Here is a 20,965-nt window from a genome sequence, read left to right on the forward strand (position 1 = left end):
TACTCCTGAAAACTAACACAATATTTTAAATCAGCTATACTTCAATTATATATATATAAAAAGATGACCTCTGGCCCCCTATGAAATTATTTGCTTTGCAAACACTTTACAGCACTAGCCATGTACTAGGTCCTGTTCTAAGCACTTTGCAAGTATTTTAATCTTTGTATTAAGCCTGTGAGATAGGTACCACTGTTACCCCCATTTTACAGATGGGGAAATCAAGGCACAAAAAGGGCTGGCAGTGTGCTCAAAGACACAGACATAACCCATATCAAGCCCTCATAATCCAGCTCAAGGGGCCATGTTTTTAACTACAAGCCTCCCTTGAGAGCAGCGGAAAGGCTGGGGGCGAGGCCTGGATTGAAGCCTGGATTGGGCCGGAAAACTCTGTGAGTTTCCTTTTCCCCTGGTGTAAGTTTCGATTTTCTCCCCTCTCCTCCCCCTGCACACAGAAGTTCCTTATTCTCCTCAGCCTCCCGCTCTGCCTCCAGCTGTCATCTCAGCAGCCAGTCAGAGCCATGGGCAGCTGGAAGTCCCGCGTCTATGAGCAGCCTTCTGAGAAACTGGAGGAGTTTATCCAGAACTACCTGAGGCCCTCCGAAGACTGTCAGAAGGACATCGACCAGTCAGTGGACACCATCTGTGCGGTCCTGCAGAGACCCTGCCAGTCCCTCACCGTGACAGGGGTGGCCAAAGTGAGTAGATGGCTGGGCTCAGTGCTTCTGGGACCCGGGAGGAGGAGAGACTTGGCACTGAGCACCCGCTGTGTTCTGGGCTCTGGGCGCGCAAGACATCACCTTGTCTGAGCCCACACTGGGGTGACCTGATGGAACAGGTGTAGAGTTCAGGGGTACAGGCGGGGGGAGCGCTGATTCTGCCCCTTGCTGCTGTGTGACCTGAGGTAGGTTGCTTAACCTCTCTGTGCCCCAGTGTCTGAACGTGTAAAATGGGAGGGGAATATTACTCAGTGCCAAGAGTTAAGAGGCTTAAACGCATGATGCTCTGGCAAGAGCTTGGTACAAAGCTACAGCAGTAAATTAGCTGTGGTTACTTGTATCATTTTTATCCTCCCCGTCTTACAGACAAGTAAACTGAGCCTACAAGAGTTCAGTAAAACTATTCAAGGATGTTCTGTGATTTCTCAACTCCAAGGAGGTGGGAGGCCTCATCAGTGAAGACATGTTTGGTGCTCTGGCACAAACCCTAGGGTGGAGGCTGAAGATTCTGGAATTTTGAGGAAGAGATGATGCTGGGAAGGTGCCAGGACCCTAGGGTGGGGAGGGGATCACGTTTGCCCAACCCCACCCTCACGCTCTCCAGCACGGGAATTGCACTTCTCTGCAGTCACGTGCTTCCTGGCCTCTGCCCTTTTACACACCCACTAGCCCTAGGAATAGACACATAGGCACGTGGTGTCTCCTCTCTTGGCCCAGATAAGGAAAATGAAGCTTGGGGAAGTTATTATTCGTTGGCATTCGACCCGGGATTTTAAGCTCTGGTAACCCATTTGGGAGGGCCCCGCTGGTGGCTCCATGGTAAAGAGTCCACACGGCAGGGCAGGAGACCTGGGTTCGATCCCTGGGTCAGGAAGGTCCCCTGGAGAAGGGAATGGCAACCCACTCCAGTATGCTTGCCTGGGAAATCCCATGGACAGAGGAGCCTGGTGCATGGGGTCGCGGAATTGGACACGACTGAGCAACTAAACAATGGCGACAATGTGTTTGGGAGCATGCACCCTTAACCACTGTGCAATCCTACCTCTCAATATTGTTAACTTTTTTCTCATTAAAATAATATGTACAAGTGCACATATGTGTACAGTACAGCTTGCTGGATTGCTGCAGACAACATACATGTGTGACCTATGCCCAGATCAAGAAATAAAAGTTTCCCAGCCCCCACCCAAGAGTCCCTGGGCCCCTTGTCTAGTCATTACCCTCAACCCCAGCCAACCATGCTCCTGACTTCAAACAGCATAGATTAGTTTTGCCTATTTTTAAACTTTGTGTAGAGTGACCAACCTTTCAGGTTTGTCTGCGACTGAAGGGTTTTCTGGGACATGGACGTCTCGGGGCTAAGACTGAGCAGGTTGGTCTCCCTGTCTAAAAGACGTCATGCACGGTGTGGCGTTAATGTGCGGGCTTTGTTTCTGACCCACCGGTTGATGAAACGTACGTTGTTGTGTGCAGCTGTTGTTTTCTCATTGCGTTGTTGCCATGTATTCCCTTGTGTGGGCACACCACTCTTGTCTGCTCTACTGCTGATGGTCATCCAAGTGGCCTTCTGTCCGGGGCTCGTAGGGAAAGTGTTGCTGTGGGTGCCCTGATTCAGCTCTCTGGGTGGAGAGATGACCACCCGCCAACTCAACTCTTAGATGACGGTGACATGTGGGACTTCTGCTCCAGTTGAGAGATACGTCTGCCTGTTGGGGTGCCCAGTGACCTCAGAGGGTTCAGACTTTCACATCTGCTTCTCTGTTGCTGGTAGGGTGGCTCCTATGGCCGGAGAACGGTCTTGAGAGGCAACTCCGATGGTACCCTGGTCGTCTTCTTCGGGGACCTTGAGCAATTCCAGGACCAGGAAAAAAGACAATATGAACTTCTCGGGGAAATCTGGGCACAGATGAAACATTGTGAGTGCACGCTGAATCTGGCAGCCAAGATGGAGCTCCAGAATACCAATAGGAGCTCCAGGGTCACTGTCCAGCTTTCCACAAAACAGCAGAGCATCACTTTCAACGTGCTGCCTGCCTTCAATGCTCTGGGTGAGCCCTCCTGGGTGTGTGCAGGGTGGTGGGGAGGGTTGGAGGTGTGGGTCTGGAAGGGCTTGTCAAGAGAACAAAGCCAGTGAAAGAGGTGGTGAGTAGCGTGGGGATGGAATAAATACCACTAGAATCGAAAAGAAAGTGAAAGTGTTAATCGCTCAGTTGTGTCCTACTCTTTGTGACCCCATGGACTGTAACCTGCCAGGCTCCTCTGTCCATGGAATTCTCCAGGCAAGAACACTGGAGTGGGTTGCCATGCCCTTCTCCAAGGGATCTTCTCCAGCCAGGGATCAGACCCTCATCTCCTGCAGAGCAGGCAGATTCTTTACTGTTTCAGCCACCAGAGAAGACTCCTCCTACCTTGAGCTTACTCTGTTCTTTAGAACCTCTCCTTTAACTCCTAACTGACTTTGGAGGAAATGTTCTAGACTCTGAAACCTACAGTAGAGTTCCTCAAACTGTGATATGCACACAAATCCCCTGAGAAACTTGTTAAAATGATGGTTCTGCTTCAAGAGATTGGGGTCCAGAATTCTATATTTCCAACCAGCTTCATGGTGGTTGCTGCTCTTCTGCGGACCATAGTGAAGATGTAAACTAGAATAAACGTTGGTTAGAGGTAGAGAATGGGGAAAACATCTGAGAAAAGTTCAGCTAGAGCAGGCCTGGAGTTGCCCTCTAATGAGGTCAACATCAAGGCAAGGCTCTTCCATGGGCAACTGTTTGAATGGATCCGTGGTTGGATGGAAGGATGGTTGACTGGATGGAGGAATGGACGGTTGACTGGGAGAATGGATGAAAGGATGGTTGACTGGATGGATGGATGGTTGGTTGACTGAGTGAATAAGACTCACCATATCAAAAAAAAAAAAAAAAAAACCCTCGGACCTTTCGTTCCAAAAAAAAAAAAAAAGACTCACCATAGTCACAGCTTAGTCTCAAGCATTAGGTACATAGATTATCATAAACTTAAATATCAGTGTTGACATCCAACCCCTCATTAAACAAATGGAATCAGAAAGAAATGACTGTATCCAGGGCCACACACCCAGTTACTGGCAGAAATAGAATAAAAGCCAGAGTCTTTTAAGTGTCAGGCCTGGTGCCTTCAAGGTGGACACACACACACACAAAACCTGATGACTCACATTCACAGAAAGGTGACCTAGTTCAGAGGAAAAAATGCAGCAGTTTGTGAGTTAGGCGGCCTGGGGAATTCTCACCCTGATCCTCCTACTAACTCACCTGTGTCCAACTGTAAGATCAAAGCTAGAAAAAGCTAACTTCCAGGGCCTTTCGGACAGTAAGAATTGAGAATACATGCCTGACTCAGTGTTACTGAAAGGTGTGTGGGTCCAACTGCTCACCGTCCAAAAGTCAATAAATAGGCCAAGCTGATGGAAAAGAAAGTTAGCTTTATTTCAAATGCCAGCAACTTTGGGGGAGGGCAGACATCTGTCCAAAGGTTGACTCCTCCCGCTGATAGTGGAGACAAGCTCTTATAGACCAAGGGAGGGCGCTACATGAAGAAAAAGTACAGTCAGCTCTGACAGTCATCTTCAAATTGGTCATCAGTGATCTGACCAGCATCATCTCAATGGTTTTAGGTGCAGTTTATCTTCAGTTCCAGGGTCGGTTTATTTCCATTTGCTTTGGGGTCCATTCTCAGAACTGTGGCAGCTCATGTCATGGGTATAGTCTGGTCAAGTTAAGTTCTTCCGCCTGGAGTTTTAGTATCTATATGACAGCTCACAGATATGGCTCAGAATGTTATCTATAATCCTTGAGAAGGAAACTCCCAAAGGTCCTTAGCTAAGCTTAATGTTGAGTTAGTCGTTTAGTTAAGTCTGAATCTTTGCCACCCCATGGACTGTAGCTCAATTATGTTTAATGACTACATTATTATTATTTGGTCTCCTTTGACTCTTTTCCTTTATTTCTGCATGTTCTCTTCTCTCTGGTTACACTTATCCTTTGACTAAAGTTTTCCACAGGCAAAAGGCAGACAGAGAACATGGTGGGGGTGGGAGGAGGCAAGGACCATAGTGTCCAGCTCCATTTTAGCAGGAGGGCTGGAGACAAGGTGAAGAGACAGTGTGACTCAGAATTCGTAGGATATCCTATGTTCTCTCCTCTGGTTCATGGCAAGTAGGTGGGGAAACAGTGGCAACAGTGGCTGCCTTTGTTTTTGGGGGGCTCCAGAATCACTGCAGATGGTGATTGCAGCCATGAAATTAAAAGACACTTATTCCTTAGAATGGAAGTTATGACCAACCTAAACAGCATATTAAAAAGCAGAGACATTACTTTGTCAACAAAAGTCCATCTAGTCAAGGCTATGGTTTTTCCAACGGTCATGTATGGATGTGAGAGTTGGACTATAAAGAAAGCTGAGTGCAGAAGAACTGATGCTTTTGAACTGTGGTGTTGGAGAAGACTCTTGAGAGTCCCTTGGGCTGCAAGGAGATCCAACCAGTCCATCCTAAAGGAGATCAGTCCTGGGTGTTCATTGGAAGGACTGATGTTGAAGTTGAAACTCCAATACTTTGGCCACCTGATGCGAAGAGCTGACTCATTTGAAAAAACCCTGATGCTGGGAAAGATTGAGGGCAGGAGGAGAAGGGGACAACAGAGGATAAGATGGTTGGATGGCATCACCGACTCAATGGACATGAGTTTGGGTAGACTCCGGGAGTTGGTGATGGATAGGGGGGCCTGGCGTGCTGCGGTTCATGGGGTCGCAAAGAGTCGGACAGGCCTAAGCGACTGAACTGAATTGAACTCCTCTGGTTCACAGCAGGGCAGTTGGAGATAAGGCCAGAGCGCCCTCTGCTGGCTTCTCCCCGTCATGCAAGGATGATGTAAGAACGGAAAGACCAGGTCTTCCTCACATGTAGTATCCAGGAGCTGCCACGAGACGGCGGCAGAGTTACACATTCCAAACTTGAATCTCTCTTTTTTTTCCCTAGACGAAACAATAACTGTGACTCAGAATTCGTAGGAAATCCTATGTTCTCTCCTCTGATTCAGAGCACAGTGGCTGGAGATAAGGCCAGAGCGCCCTCTGTTGGCTTCACCCCGTCATGCAAGGATGATGTGAGAACGAAAGACCAGGTCTTCCTCACATCAAGTATCCAGAAGTTTCCACGAGATGGCGGCAGAGCGACACATTCCAAACTTGAATCTCTCTCTTTTTTTTTTTCCTTAGAGGATACAACAGTGGTTGCTTTCTGAGAAAAGTAGGGCTTCCCCGGTGGCTCAGATGGTTGGTCACGACTGAGCGACTGACATTTCATTTCTGAGAAAAGGAAACTACAGGGGAATTTTTAAATTACATTCTTTACTAAATATTAGCCTAACTACATTTTATTATCTAGCAGGACAGACCACCCCTCACCTTTTATGCAAATACCCCATCCTCTTACAGATGAAGCGGTGAACGTGTGCTACCTAGCCGCATCCAGCCTTCTTTGTGGGCTCTCCAAGGCCAGGCTCCCTGAAAATCAGACGTTCTGCTTCTCTTTCACACCAGGCTTAAGTGAGAAGCCCAGCCTCTGGAGCTATCGGGAACTCAAAAGATCCTTGGATATGCTGAAAGCCAGGCCCGGTGTGTTCTCAGTCTGCTTCACTGAACTCCAGGAGAAGTTTTTTAGCAGCTATCCCAGCAAACTAAAGGATTTGATCCTCTTGGTAAAGTACTGGTGTCAAAAGGTGAATTTCAAATTGTGTGTCTATTGCAATCTGTCATCTGTTTCCCTTTGACTGAGATGATTCATCCTGGGTGAAGTGTCAATACAACATCGTTAAGAATGGTGGCACAGACAGTAAAGAAGCTGCCTGCAATGCAGGAGACGCTGGGTCAGGAAGATCCCCTGGAGGAGGAAACCCACTCTGGTATTCTCGGCTGGAGAAGCCCATGGACAGAGGAGCCTGGTGGTCTGCAGTCCACAGGGTCACAAAGAGTTGGACATGACTGAGTGACTGACATGTTCACGTTCAAGAATACAGCTCAGGACTTTACTGGTGGCCCAGGGGTTAAGATACCACCATTCCAATGCAGGGGGTGCGGGTTCGAACCCTGGTAGGGGAAGTAAGACCCCATGTGCCCCCCCAACACGCAAAGGAATGCAGTTCAGTGCATTCCTGTATCCTTTTAGGCAATCCTCAGATCGAAATAGGGCACATTTCCTGCACCCCAGTCCGTACTGCTCCCAAACAAACCTCTGTCCTAACATCTGTCGCCACAGATTAGTTTTGTCTTTAAACTCGGTGGCAGTGGAATCATACTAAACGTACTTTTGCTCAGTGTTAGGCCTGAGAGGTTTTTCCCTGTTGTTGCAGGGAGTAATGGTTCTTCATTGTCTGATACTATTCCATTGCATTGATACACTGTACTCGGCTGCATTCCACTGCTAAGGGACATGTGGGTCACTCCCAAATTGGGGCTATCACGAATGAGGCTACAGTGGATATTCCCCCACAAGTCTTTTTTTTCTGGTGACTTTAAGCAGTCAGTTCCTCTTGGGTAAAAATGCAGGAGTGAAACTTCTGTGCTATAAGGTATACTGTGTGTGTGTGTGTGTGTGTGTGTGTGTGTGTGTGCACGCGCATGCATGCTCAGTTGCTCAGTTGTATCTGACTCTTTGTGACCCCATGGGCTGTAGCCCACCAGGCTACTCTGTCCATGGGATTTCCCAGGCAAGAATACTGGAGTGGGGTACCATTTCTTCCTCCAGGGAATCTTCCTGACTCAGAGATCAACCCATTTCTCCTCCTTCTCCTGCATTGGCAGGTGGGGTGGAACCTTTTATTACTGCTCCCCTGGGAAGTCCACATACCTTATATATGTAATATATATTTATATATTATATATATATATATGAATGAGGAGGGCATGGCGACCCACTCCAGTATGCTTGCCTGGAGAATCCCCATGGACAGAGGAGCCTGGTGGGCTACAGTCCATGGGGTCGCAAAGAGTCAGACATGACTGAAGCGACTTAGCTACATATATGAATATGTATGTATATGTGTATACATATACACATGGCATATATGAATAAATATATGGACTATATAGATATAAATTTAACTTTAGTAAATATAGCTGAATAGCATTCCGAAATGCTTGTACCAGTTCACACTCCCATCAGCTGTGTATGATAGTTTCAGGTGCTGCACATTCTTGCCAACACTTGCTATTGTCAGTCTATGGAATTTTAGCCACATATCATTTCGATCACTAGCAGGGGATGGCGACTTCCTATAGACTTCTAGTTTCTTGCTTTCAGACCCCTGGCACGGGTCCCGAGTTACCCGCCAGCCTTCTCTCCTCTCACAGTGCCAGGAAAAGCTGAACAATTCCTCCCTGCTGCCTCTGTATGCACTGGAGCTGCTTACAGTCTATGCCTGGGAACAGGGCTGTGGAGTGGAGGACTTTGATATGGCTGAAGGTGTCAGGACTGTTCTGGGGCTCATCGAGAAGCAGGAGCAGCTATGTGTCTATTGGACGGTCAACTACAACTTTGGAGATGAGACCATCCGCAACATCCTGCTGAGCCAGCTCCAAGCCCCGAGGTACCAAGCTTCCCATTCCATGTCTCCTTCCCTCTTTATCTGCATGCCAGGCTGTGCCCCCTTAGAATGAGGGTCCATCCCCACTTTCCCCAGCCAGGGGATCTGTCAAAAGAACACCAGCTGCAGTGGTTAGGGAGGCAAAGAGAGGTCTGTCTGAAAGAGGAATGCTTCAGCATTCCTCACATTCTAAACCATTGTCACCTTTTGTCCTCAAAGCAAGCACTTCCCCTCATAGAAAGAAGGGGCTAAGGAGACGGGTCAGCAAAAAGAGGAGACTGTTTTATTAGTTTATGAATGGAACATGTCTATGAAGCAGAGTAAACAAGACCAGAGAGGCTAGACATCTTAGACAAAGCACTTCAGCAATTGGGAGGAACTGCAGGAGGTAAAATACAGATTCCTGGGTGCCCAATCCAGCCCTCTTTCCCTTAAACTGATTTCTTCTCCCACAAGCAACCCAACTGATTATTTTTTTTTTTAACCAAATGAAATTTATAGGCCGGTAATCTTGGATCCAACTGACCCAACCAATAATGTGAGCAAAGATAACACCTACTGGCCACTGCTAAAAAACGAAGCTCAAAACCGGTTGCATTCTCTCAGGCAGAACGAGTCACCTGGACCATCTTGGAATGTTCCGGTGAGACCTGGTGTGCTGCTGCAGACAGGGCCCGCCTGACACTTGGACTACAGCCTATCCAAGATCACCCTAAGTTGGTTTCCCAGAGCTGCTGTGACAAAGTACCATGCACTGGTGGCTTAAAGCAACAGAAGTGTATTCCTTCTCAGTTCTGGGGACTAGAAGTCCAAGATCAAGGCATCAGCAGGACCGTGCTCCCTCTGAAGGCTCCAAGCAAGAGTGCTTCCATGCCTCTTCCAGCTTCTCATGGTTGCAAGAAACCCCTGGCTTGTGGCAGCATCACTCCAGTGCCTACCTCCGTTGTCACACGAACCTCTCTTGTGTCTTCACAATGTCTTCCCTCCATGCTTGTCTGTTTCTGTCTCTCTGCTCTTCTTATAAGGACACCAGTCATACAGAATAAGGGGCCGACAGGCAAGACCTCACCTTAACTCGATTCTTTTCATTGTTTGCTCACTTTTGTGACTCCATAGACTGCAGTCCTCCAGGCTCCTCTGTCCGCAGGATTTCCTGGGCAAGAATACTGGAGTGGGTTGCCATTTCCAGCTCCAAGGGATCTTCCTCACCCAAGGATCAAGCCTGCACCTCCTGCATTAGCAGGCGGATTCTTGACCACTGCACCACCAGGGGCGGCCCCTTAACTTGATTACCTCTTTGCAAAGACTCTATTTCCAAATAAGGTCACATGCATGGGGCCTAGAGGTTGGGACTTCAATGCAGTTTTTAGGAGGACACAGTTCAGTCTGTACACACACCCTTAGGGGCTTTCCCTCCCATTAAAATGATGGTAAAGTGTAAAGCTGAACAAAGAGGAACAGGGGCATCTGCAGACGAGAGGTTAGTTTCTGCAAGAGAGGAAGCAGGTGAGAAGGTGGTGACAGGTGAAATGGAGCAGAGCCCAGGAGACGTGGGTGGTGGCCCCCCCAGCAGATGCTGGATCAGGCCCTGAGCTCCTTTCACACACTATGGGGGTGGGGGTGAGAGTGAGAAGTGAGGCTGGAGATGGGAACTAATGACACGGCCAGATGTATTGACTTCCCCTCTCCCCTCCCTCAAAGGAGAAGCACATCGATCCACACAAGTCTGATCATATCTGCAAAGTCCCATCTGCTGCATAAGGTAGGCAGAGTCATAGAGCAGGACGCGGACATTGGGGAGGGGTATCGCTGTTTTCCCTCCCCCGAGCAAGAAGCAAACTGCCTCTGCAGACTGAGGCCTGAGCAGAACAGCAAAGAGAAGAGGCTCGGGTGAGGTGTCTTGAGCTGTGGTCCACAGTGCACATCCCATCTGACGTTTTCTACTGAAGAGGAGAGAACCGCGCTTCTGGGCGGGTGTCAGACCCCCTTTACCCATCAGAGCATGGTTTCCTTCCAGAAGCGACCACAGGTGCGAGGGAGTGAGCAGGTCCCACCCTCCACGACCCCATTTGATTCGAGAGCAGGGAACTGTCCCCTTCAGAATGAGCACACAGCCCCTCTGAGCCCAGGACATCCCTCTCTTCGACACACTTAGAGGGAACAACATCCCCTGCCGTGAAGGGTCGAATAGTATCCCAGAAAATTCACGTCCCCCCAGATCCTCAGCATGTGACCTTCTTTGGAAGCAGGGTCTTTGCAGGTATCATTGGTTAAGGGGTCACCCTGGATCAGCGTGGGCTCTGAATCCAATGACTGGGTCTTATAAGAAGACACTCAGGGACAGACGCAGAGGTGACGAGGTCACATAACAACAGAGGCAGGGGTAGGTGTGATGCCGCCACGAGACAAGGAAGACGGCAGCACTGCCAGAAGCTGGAAGATGTGAGGAAGGATTCTTCCCGGAGCCTTTGGAGAGAGCCCGGCCCCGCCCACACTTTCATTTCAAGTGCTTAGTCTCCAGAACGGTGGTTTGTTACAGCAGCGCCCGGAAACCAGTCCACCTGGGCGCAGGGTGTTTAACAGAGTCTGATAGAACCTTGAAAAAAGGAATGAGTGTGATCATAAGGAGTCAACAATACCCACAATGAGTGGGAAAATAAGGAAGGAACACGGCAGTAGGAGTAGCTATTCATAGGAGGTACTGGCCATTGGCAGACGAAGCCAGAACAGAAAGTGGAAACTGGAGAGTGATTCAGAGCCCGGGGCATCACAAACCTGTTTGGGAGAAGGAGCCAGATCCCTCCTGTGGGTAAGGAGGAGCAAGGAGGGCAGCTTTTGTTTCAGGCGGATCTTGGCTACCACCTGAAACTCAGGGTATGTCGATATGAGAACTCAAGATGACAAAGGTACAGTGGGAGGTTGGAGAGCAGGAGGGAAGGGTCGGTGGAACAGAGGAGGCGGGGGAGGAAGCGGGATGGGAGGTGGTGGCTGGCAGGGGGCATCTCACAGCTGGCTCCTTCCACAGCCCGCACCACTCTACCTGACCCCAGGCCATCTGCTAGATAAGTTCATCGAGGACTTTCTCCAGCCTGACCAGACTTTCCAAGACCAGATCAAGAAGGCTCTTAAAACCATCTGTTCATTCCTTGAAGAAAATTGCTTTCGACATTCAACTACAAAGATTCAAGTTATCCACGTGAGCCCTGGCCTTTTTCTTTGCTCTTGTCGGGGAACTAAGCAGTCCCTGGGTCTCGGCAAGGGTTGTGACCACCGGAAATGTGAGGGCAAAGGATGCGGGAGGGAAGCTGGGGAGATCAACGCCTGAGACCCCAGCTCTCAGTGGGGGATGCGGAGGCACTGCTTAAGTTGTTCATGAGAGACTTTGGGGCGGGGCACGTGGTGTGTCTCGAAGGATCTCTATTCCCTTACCAGGTATCGAACCCCAGGCCTACGGCATTGAGTTCTAACTGCTGGACCACCAGGGAATTCCCATTCACGATAGACTTCTGATTCTGCATTAACCTCCAAGGTTGACACAGAGGTGAAGGATTGCTGCTTGGCCATCCCTGCCCATCCTTAGCTTGTAGTGTATCACTTGTAGTGGGAAAATTTTAGATTTTTACTATTAGTCGAAGATACTTTTTTCTCACTGTGGTCTCTTTTTAAACTTATTGATTTCAAGTGTAGTTACTGTACTATATCATATAAGGCACAATAAGGCATACAGTTGGGCTTCCCTGGTGGCACAGAGGTAAAGAATCCACCTGCCAATGCCGGAGATGCAAGAGACTCAGGTTTGATCCCTGGGTCCGGAAAGATCCCCTGGAGTAGGAGATGGCAACCTACTCCAGTGTTCTGTCTGGAGAATCCCATGGATAGAGGAGCCTGGTGGGCTGCAGTCCATGGGGTTGCAAAGAGTCAGACACGACTGACTGAGCACACACAAGGTGTATAATATAGTGATTCGAATTGTTTAAGATAATGTAATTTAAATGGTGGCTCCGTGGTAAAGAATCCACCTGCAACCCAGGAGATATATGTTCAGTCCCTGGGTTGGGAAGATCTCCTGGAGGAGAAGATGACAACCCATTCCAATATTCTTGCCTGGAGAATTCCATAGAAAGAGGAGCCTGGCGGGCTACAGTCCATGGGGTCGCAAAGAGGCAGACAGGACTGAGCGGCTGAGCACCCTCCATTTATAGTTATTATAAAATAGTGGCTTTATTCCCTATGTTGTACAGTATGTATTCCTAATAGTTTACACCTCTTACACCCCACCTCTATTGCCCCTTCCCCCTGCCCTTCCCCTTACTGTAACCGCTAGTTTCTTCTCTATGTCCGTGAGTCTGTAAAGCTATGCAGTCTTTACCAGAAGTATTTAGGACGTTGACTTGAGAAGTAGGTAATTTAAAACTAACCCATCCATTGTTGTGGGTAAATTCACACATCAAAAAGTGTGAGACAAACCACCTTTGGAATCAGAGGATTCTATTTCTTGGGAAAATGAAACACTCTGCTTAGGACTTAGCCCTAATTGGAGACACAAACTTGGGACTACCCCCGGCAGCCTTATCAATTAGCCCAACGGGTGCCAGCCCACAGGGGCGAGGGGCTCAAGCTCTACAAAATGCTCTATCTTGGTTTGCCTTTCTTCCCTAGTGGGGGTCAACTGCAAAAGGCACGGCTCTGAAGACTGGCTCCGATGCCAACCTCGTAGTGTTCGCAGACTCGCTGAAAAGCTACACCTCCCCAAAAAACGAGAGATGCAACATCATCAGGGAAATCCATAAGCAGCTGGAAGCCTGTCAGCAGCAGAAGGATTTTGAAGTGAAGTTTGAGATTTCAAAATGGAAGGCTCCCTGGGTGCTGAGCTTCACTCTGAAATCCAAAGTCCTCAACGAAAGCATTGACTTTCATGTGGTGCCTGCATTTGACGCCCTGGGTAAGACTCCCAAGATTTGAGCCTCTGAAAGAGGAAGAGGGATTCTGGTGTGATGGAGGCAGGGGCGGGGCAGAGGGAAAGTCACGTAACTTACTCATCAGTCTTGGGTCCAGTGCCCCAACAGGTGACATAATGACACCAACATCTTACACCTGTGTGCATTTTCATTCTCATTTAAATATCCCAATGAAGGCCAGAGAGCTTCCCTGGTGGTTCAGTGGTAAAGAATACACCTGCCAATGCAGGAGATGCAGGTTCGATCCCTGGGTTGGGAAGATCCCCTGGAGGAGGAAATGACAACCCACTCCAGTACTCTTGCCTGGAGAATCCCATGGACAGAGGAGCCTGGTGGGCTGCAGTCTATGGGGTCACAGAGTTGGACGTGACTTAGCGACTCAACAACAATAGCAGCAGCCAGAACCTGCATCATATGTTCCCACGGTGTCCCTCGCAGAGTCGATCAGAGAATGAGGTACACAGGAATTCAGTACACATTTATAGATAAAATGCCTCAAGTATTAGGGAAGGAAATTTTAAAAATAGACTTTGGGAGAAATTCTGAGGCAAAAACAGGAAATCTGGGTGTTCACCTTCAATCATAGGCAAAAATTTCCTTTTTAGAAATTCAGTTTGTAAGTGACAGATACACAGTGATGTGTTAAAAGAAACCAAGGGTATGTCAGGCATTTTCCAAATCAAAATCAAGAAGACTCTGGTACTTTCCTTCTGAATGGTTCTTAGTGTCTTTAGAGAGGAAATGACAGTATATAGAGTGGAGGCCAGCTAACTTTTTCAAGCCTGGGTCTCCTGCATTGCAGGCAGGTTCTTTACCATCTGAGCCACCAGGGAAGCCCTATAAAAGATAAGAGAGCAAATATTTTCAGCTTTAAGGACCATGATGTATCTATCACAACTACTCAACTCTGCCTTTGTAGCTTGAAACCAGTCATAGGCAATACATTAATAAGTGAGCATGACTGTGTTCCAATAAAGCTTTATTTATAAAAACAAGAAAGGGGCCAGATGTCATCTGGGGGCCATAGTTTCCAAAGTTCAGGTTAGCACTGTCCAGAAAGCCTTTCTGCAATAACAAAAATGTCCTATATCTGTGTTCTCTATCTATGGAGATGTGGCTATTCAATGTGTATCTATTTATCTATTAATAGATGTCTAATAATTAATCTGTCTATTAATGTGTATCTGTATCTATTAAAATGTGGCTAGTGCTACTGACGAACTAAATTTTTCAATTTTCCTTTCATGAGTTTGAATGCAAATAGCCATCTTGGCTGATGGCTACCCTATAGGACAGTGCAGATCTAGATAACACTTTAATAATGCCATCTATAGTCATATAAACCATATAATTTTTAATAACTCATTACTCTGGAGATATTAGACATCAGTAGTTTACATACACTAATCGAGTTCAAAGTAATCTCCCAGAATTAAATTGTATTGACGGTGTTTTGAGATCTGTTACTGTCTAGAGAGACTATAGCATAATGTAAATTTCTTGCCCATGCTAGGTGAACTGATGTCTGGCTCCACACCCAGCCCCAGGACCTATGATGAACTCATCTGTTTGTATGAATCTTCTGATGTTTCCCTGGGGGGAGAATTTTCTGCGTGTTTCACGAAGCTACAGCGCAACTTTGTTCGCCGCCTGCCCCCCAAACTGAAGGATTTAATTCGCCTGGTGAAGCACTGGTACAAATGGGTATGACAGCTCTTGTCCTAGAGCCACCTCATTATTATTATTTTTAATTATTTATTTATTGTATTTTAAAAAATGCTTTTATTTATTTTTGGCTTTACTGGGTCTTGGTTGCCGCTTGGGCTTTTCTCTCATTGCGGCACGTGGGGGCTACTCTCTAGTGTGATGCACGGGCTGCTCACGGCGGTGGCTTCTCTTGTGGAGCACGGGCTGTCGGTGCGCGGGCTTCAGCAGTTGCAGCACGCGGGCTCAGAAGTTGCGGTTCCCGGGCTCTAGAGCGCAGGCTAGGTAGTTGTGGGACTTGGGCTCAGTTGCCCCGCCACAGGTGGGGTCTTGCCAGACCAGGGATCAAACTTGTGTCTCCTACACTGGCAGGCAGATTCTTTACCACTGAGCCACCAGGGAAGCCCTTACTCTGTTGATTTTTGATCGCGCTGGGCGTGGGCTGCACGCGGGCTTTCTCTAGTTGCAGCGAGCAGGTGCTACTCTCTAGTTGCGGTGTGCGGGCTTCTCATTGCGGTGGCTTCTCTTGTGGTGGGGTACCAGCTCTGGGCATGCAGGCTTCAGTAGTAGTTGGGGCTCTGTCGCCCCGCTGCATGTGAGATCTTCCCAGACCAGGGGCTGAATGCGAGTCCTCTGCAGTGGCAGGCGGATTCTTAACCCCCGGACCACCAGCGAAGTCCTGGTCTTTATATTTATCAGTACTCTGTGACCACGAAACCAGCACTTACCAGGTGCTCACACTTGCCCATGCTGGGTGGGAACCGAACCACATTAAGGAATCTTCCCGCTCTTAACCTGAGTGTCTTTGCGGTGTTCGCATCACTAACCCCATTGAGTTGGGTCAGATGTAAGCCCCTCCTACCCCCAAAGCTGCTACATGTGGTTTATTTTGCCTTTGCTCTGACACCCAAAGAATTCTGGAACTGAAGGGAGGATGAAGTTGGGATGTGCATGCCTACAAGTCGCCAGCATGGCTTACCTACTGATGGGTGCCCATAACACACACAGATGCTACTCTCAGAAGGCAGGTTGGAGTGACAGGCAGCACCAGGGGCTGCATTTTCTGTACTGGTTTACCTTGCTTCACTTCCATCAGCTCATGGGGGCATTTTCTGAGCCCCCACACGATAGCTGCTCTTTCGGGAGACGTTTCCTTTCTGTGTCCAGATTCCTGAAACTGGAAAAGACTGAACTCTGTGGTTTCCAGCTCTACACCCAGCCCCGGGGTGCTCAGAGCGCTCAGGGCTCCCGGGTGACCTTGAGAAAGGACTTTGCTTCCCCATGACTTCGTCACGGTGACCTCTGCCTACTGGAGAATGAGGAATGAATGATGCAGGTGGAATGTCTGGCCACATAATTAGCACAGAGCAGGGCTTTAGGAAGTGATGAAAGTGTTAGTCGCTTAGTCATGTCTGATCCTTTGCGGCCCCACGGACTGTAGCCTGCCAGGCTCCTCTGTCCATGGGATTCCCCAGGCAAGAATACTGGAGTGGGTTGTCATGCCCTCCTCCAGGGGATCTTTCTGACCCAGAGATGGAACTCGGGTCTCCCTCATTGCAGGCAGATTCGCTACCGTCTGAGCCACCGAAATCCAGGACAAGACTATGTTATAACTCTGGGAAGGCACATAAAGCCAAAGTTCAACAAAGAAGCCTTCGTGGCTGCCTTTGAGCTGCAGACTGGCCCTTCTCAGGCCCCCAGCAGACCAGTCCCCCCAAGGCTGTGTCTCATGACGCGGTTGTCCCACTGTGGCCACAGCATCCTTCGTGTGTACCTTCTTGCTACGCGCGTGTCACCTCCTTGCTTTAACCAGTATCGCTGATGTTTCCGCTCTTCCCTCAGTGTGAACGCAAACTGAAGCAAAAGGGGTCTCTGCCCCCCAAGTATGCCTTGGAGCTGCTCACCATCTATGCCTGGCAGAAGGGGAGCAGGGCACAACAGGATTTTGACTTGGCTGAAGGTTTCCTGACGGTCCTGAAGTTGGTCGAACAATATCAGCATCTCTGTATCTTCTGGACGGTCAACTACAGTTTGAATAATGAGAGCCAAGTTCTGAGGAACTTCCTCCTGGACCAGATGAAGAGAACCAGGTGCTCCAGACCCCTCCGTTTCTTAACCTTATTCCCTCCAACACTATTTCGGTGACCAGAATTCACCTCCCAGGGGCCCTGATTCATTATTCCTCATATGAAACTGAGAAGGGAACTGCTGACCGTCAGAACCTCCCTCCATCTCCAGGGAAGCAGGGGAAATGTCATCCAGGAGGAACAGAGCGGGAAGGACCAGGGTACTGGGTCCTGAGCGGCTTTCATCTTTCTCGGTCACAAGGAAAAGCGGGGATTCATTGGCAGGTCTAAAAGGTGTGAGAGCTGGAAGAGTGTCCCTCAGAAATAATGCTATTATTCACTGCTGAAGGATCCTGCAGGTTATGTATTAGATTGGGTTCCCATCTCCATCCTACAAAACCATTCTCCTCAAGAATAGGAAGGAATCTTAGTGCATGCACTCAGCACCAGCAGCAGGGAACCAAAACAAGGGAAGCAAGAGAAAAGAGAAGAGAGAAAATAGAGGAACACTGAGGAAGAATGGAGGAAAGAGAGGAAAAAAAGAGAAAAAGATACCGTGGCTTGCCAGCCATGGGTGTGACCAGCTTGACAGTGGGTGCTCAATTAGTCCTGTCTGACTCCTCACAACTCCATGGACTGTAGCCCACCAGGCTCCTCTGTCCATGAGATTGCTCAGGCAAGAATACTGGAGTAGGTTGCCATTTCCTCCTCCAGGGGATCTTCCCAACCCAGGGATCCAGCTTGCATCTCCTGTGTTAGCAGGCGGGTTCTTTAATCACTGAGCCACCTGGGGAATAGAGTTGCTTAAATGATAAATCATACTTCAGTTGCACCAGCATGGGGAGATGTTTATATCATGCCTTCCTGTGCGTAATAATGAATAGCTTTCAAAACTTTTCTGACCAATATGATTTAATTCTAGGGAATCCTTTCGAACTGTTTCAGTACATTGGAATGACTGACATCTAAGCTAGAAAGACACATTGTTTTATCATGGAAAAGAGAATGGGCCCCTAATTCTGTGGCCACCGGTTCTGAAAATGCTTGCCTCTAATGACTCCTAACCTCTCGTTTAGGCCTATAATCTTGGACCCAGCCGATCCTACTGGCGACGTGGGTGGAGGGAACTGTTGGTGTTGGCATCTTCTAGCGAAAGAAGCGACTGAATGGTTGTTTTCTCTCTGCTTCAAAGATAAGTTGGGATGTTCCATAGAACCATGGAAAGTGCCCACAGAATCATCCTTCTAAAGGAAGTGTCGTCTGAAGATTACCCTGGGATGGGCTTCCATCTAAGAGCTTCCTCTACTCTAGGAAGCTGAGATTCACTCGGCCACACATTACAGATAGCCCAACTCAGGCGCTTAAATGATTGGGTTTTTTTGGTCCCATTTGATGAAATCCTAAGGCAGGCAATCCAGGAGTCACTCAACAGCTCCGTCAGGCTTTCCCCGGGAGCAGATTGTCTCCACCATGACAGTTGGTGTTCGGGCCTGGATAGGTCTTCATGGTGTGAGCAGTGTGAGGCATTAAGCGGCAGCCTCTGGTTCCCTACCCAGGAGATGCGGGCGCACCACCCCCAAGGGCAATAGCCGAAAACGTCTCCAGGGACTTCCCTGCTAGGGATCTACCTCGCGGTGCAGGGCACGTGGGTTTGATCCCTGTTCGGGGAACTAAGACCCCACGTACTGCAGGACGACTAAGCTCACGCACTCGGGAACCCATGCAGCACAGCTGGAAAGCCTATGTGCCACGATGCAAAAGACCTGTCACAGCCAAATAAGTAAATCAATTCTTTTAAGAAAAATGTCTCCAGAGATGGCTGAGTGTCACTTGGGGCACGCTCATCCCTAGCTCCTTCTGGCTCCAACCTCTTTAGTTGTCTAGTTGAGTCTTCCTGGCACTGAAGTAGCTCTTGCCCCTCTGGATGGTGGGTTTGCCATCAGGCTGGAGGAACAGAAAGGTGGAGGACACCTACCCACAGGGTGTCTTATTCGAAGCCTCATCCAGCAAAGTCTTAGGTTTCCTTACCCGGAACCGTCGTCTCGCATTGCTTGCAGCTTAAAAGTGACTCCAGAAAGGGGGGCGGTGAAGACAGCCATGGGTGGGGGTTGGGTCAGCCAACCAAGAGTGCCTGCCACACCTGTTCAAAGCTCCACCTCCTTCCAAGATAGCTGCCACCAGGTATACTTGGCTCTCCCACCAGTTTCTCCATCAACAGGCACCCCAAAATTGTCCCTGGTTATTGTCACCTTGTCAGATACACTTCCTCCTTTCTTTTTCCTGTCTCGTTTCACCAGTGGTTTGGATATGTTTTATTCCTGCACATATATTTCTTTCTTTCTTTCAAGAGAGTGCAAGACACCAGGAAGTTGTGGAGCAGGGATGTATTCTGTGGTCAATGAGATGCACTTACTCAGAAGTCTTAGATTCCTGGACTAGTAATGCTGGGAGAAACTTCTAGAGGCCATCAAGCAATAGCTTTTAAAGAATCAGTTCATGGTATAAAAGAGTAACACATGCCTCCCTTGACAGGCCCCATTACCTCTTCCCAACCTCTTGAAATCATCACCTCCACGCCCTCCATAAGGTCTCACCTCACCTCGCTGAAATCTCGTTCCGTGTGTGACCTCTGTTATTAACATATCTGCTCTCATCCAGCTTGACGTGCGCCATGTTTGTGAACCATTCTGTATTTTTCCGATGAACTCCTTCCTTTTCCTTCAAGTCTTAGAGGAGGGATCTCTTCCCAGAGTGAAGCCCTTTTGCTGGCCCTCGGTTCCTGTGATTCTGTCTTTTCGCTCTCATACTCCTCCACCCCGCCCGCCTCCCGTCTCTTCCCGTCTGTACAGAGGACCCGTGGGGCCCTGCCGCTTCACGGTCTCCTAAGCCAGGAGTGAGCTGGGCTCTGCTTACAACTGCACACTCTCCACAGGCTTGGATTGTGACTGTTGAGATAGACAGATATTTAGGTAGACATCAGCAGTTGTTTTATGTAGATAGACATGTACATGTGTTACGTATGTATGACTGTTGACATTTCCTTCTGAGCCTACGTTTTCCCCCACATCTGTGAGCTGCTTCTTGCCAAATCTAAAGGCTTTCCCCTCTGGCTTTGGCTTTCAAGACACTTGGAGGTCTAAATGTGTTAACCTCATATATCCACTTAATGTTTGATTACTACCTCATATACCACCTGTCAGAAAAACAAGAATAGATCTGGTCTTTGTCGCCAGTTCTGGCAAAGGGCTTCAGAAACCCTTGGAACTTCCTGATTTGGGCTGTCTTTTGTATTCTGAGGAGCCCCTTCCAACCCTCCCTGTGTTATGCTAACGAGGTGTGGGTCCTTAGTTTCGAAGGATTGGCCTTGCCTGAAATGCCAAGAGTGTGATGAGTGTTGAAACGTTTAACCCCACCCACTACCAACCTTCAAAGAGGACAGGAGGGCTGGAGATTGAAGCGAAGCACATGGCCAGTGATTTAATCAACTGTGTAATGAAACCCTAATGAAAACTCTGGACAACAAGGCTTCCTGGTTGGCTGGTGAGCATATGAATGTATCACAAAGATGGGGGGATGGCAGCTTCTGTGCTCAGGATCCTGCCAACCCTCCTCCCCTATATATCTCTTCATCTGGCTGTTCACTTGTATCTTTTATATAGAATGGTGATTGTAAAAATAGCCCTTTCTTGAGTTCTTTGAGTCATTCTATGAATTATTGAACCTGAAAGGGGGGTCCTGGGAATCCTTGAATTTGTAGCCAAGTCAGGCAGAAGTCAGAGTTGTCTAAGGACCCCGCTTGCAGCTGGGATGTGGAAGTGAAGTTGCTCCGTTGTGTCCAACTCTTTGAGACCACATGGACTGTAGCCTACCAGGGTCCTCTGCCCATGGGATTTTCC

The 20,965-nt window shown here is 48.5% G+C and overlaps 1 protein-coding gene across 1 annotated transcript; it reads left to right on the forward strand.

Moving 5' to 3' along the window:
- The first annotated feature begins 456 nt into the window (after nt 1-456).
- On the forward strand, nt 457-20,759 carry OAS2 (2'-5'-oligoadenylate synthetase 2). Its single transcript, XM_043901683.1, has 10 exons — nt 457-698; nt 2,491-2,767; nt 6,300-6,478; nt 8,109-8,344; nt 8,843-8,984; nt 11,367-11,537; nt 13,001-13,283; nt 14,813-15,003; nt 16,846-17,093; nt 18,146-20,759. The coding sequence occupies exons 1-10, from the start codon at nt 522-524 to the stop codon at nt 18,315-18,317; spliced, it is 2,076 nt and encodes a 691-aa protein (XP_043757618.1). The 5' UTR covers nt 457-521; the 3' UTR covers nt 18,318-20,759.
- Nucleotides 20,760-20,965: the final 206 nt, after the last annotated feature.

Source organism: Cervus elaphus, chromosome 5 (genome assembly GCF_910594005.1).
Source record: "Cervus elaphus chromosome 5, mCerEla1.1, whole genome shotgun sequence".
NCBI lineage: Eukaryota > Metazoa > Chordata > Mammalia > Artiodactyla > Cervidae > Cervus > Cervus elaphus.

What these genes read in the sequence shown, in the direction of transcription:
- OAS2 (XM_043901683.1), top strand. Translation starts at nt 522, where the DNA reads ATGGGCAGCTGGAAGTCCCGCGTCTATGAGCAGCCTTCTGAGAAACTG. An exon ending in GCCTGCCTTCAATGCTCTGG is followed by an intron (nt 2,768 to 6,299) that starts GTGAGCCCTCCT and finishes CTTTCACACCAG; the next exon opens with GCTTAAGTGAGAAGCCCAGC. An exon ending in TAAAGTACTGGTGTCAAAAG is followed by an intron (nt 6,479 to 8,108) that starts GTGAATTTCAAA and finishes CTCCTCTCACAG; the next exon opens with TGCCAGGAAAAGCTGAACAA.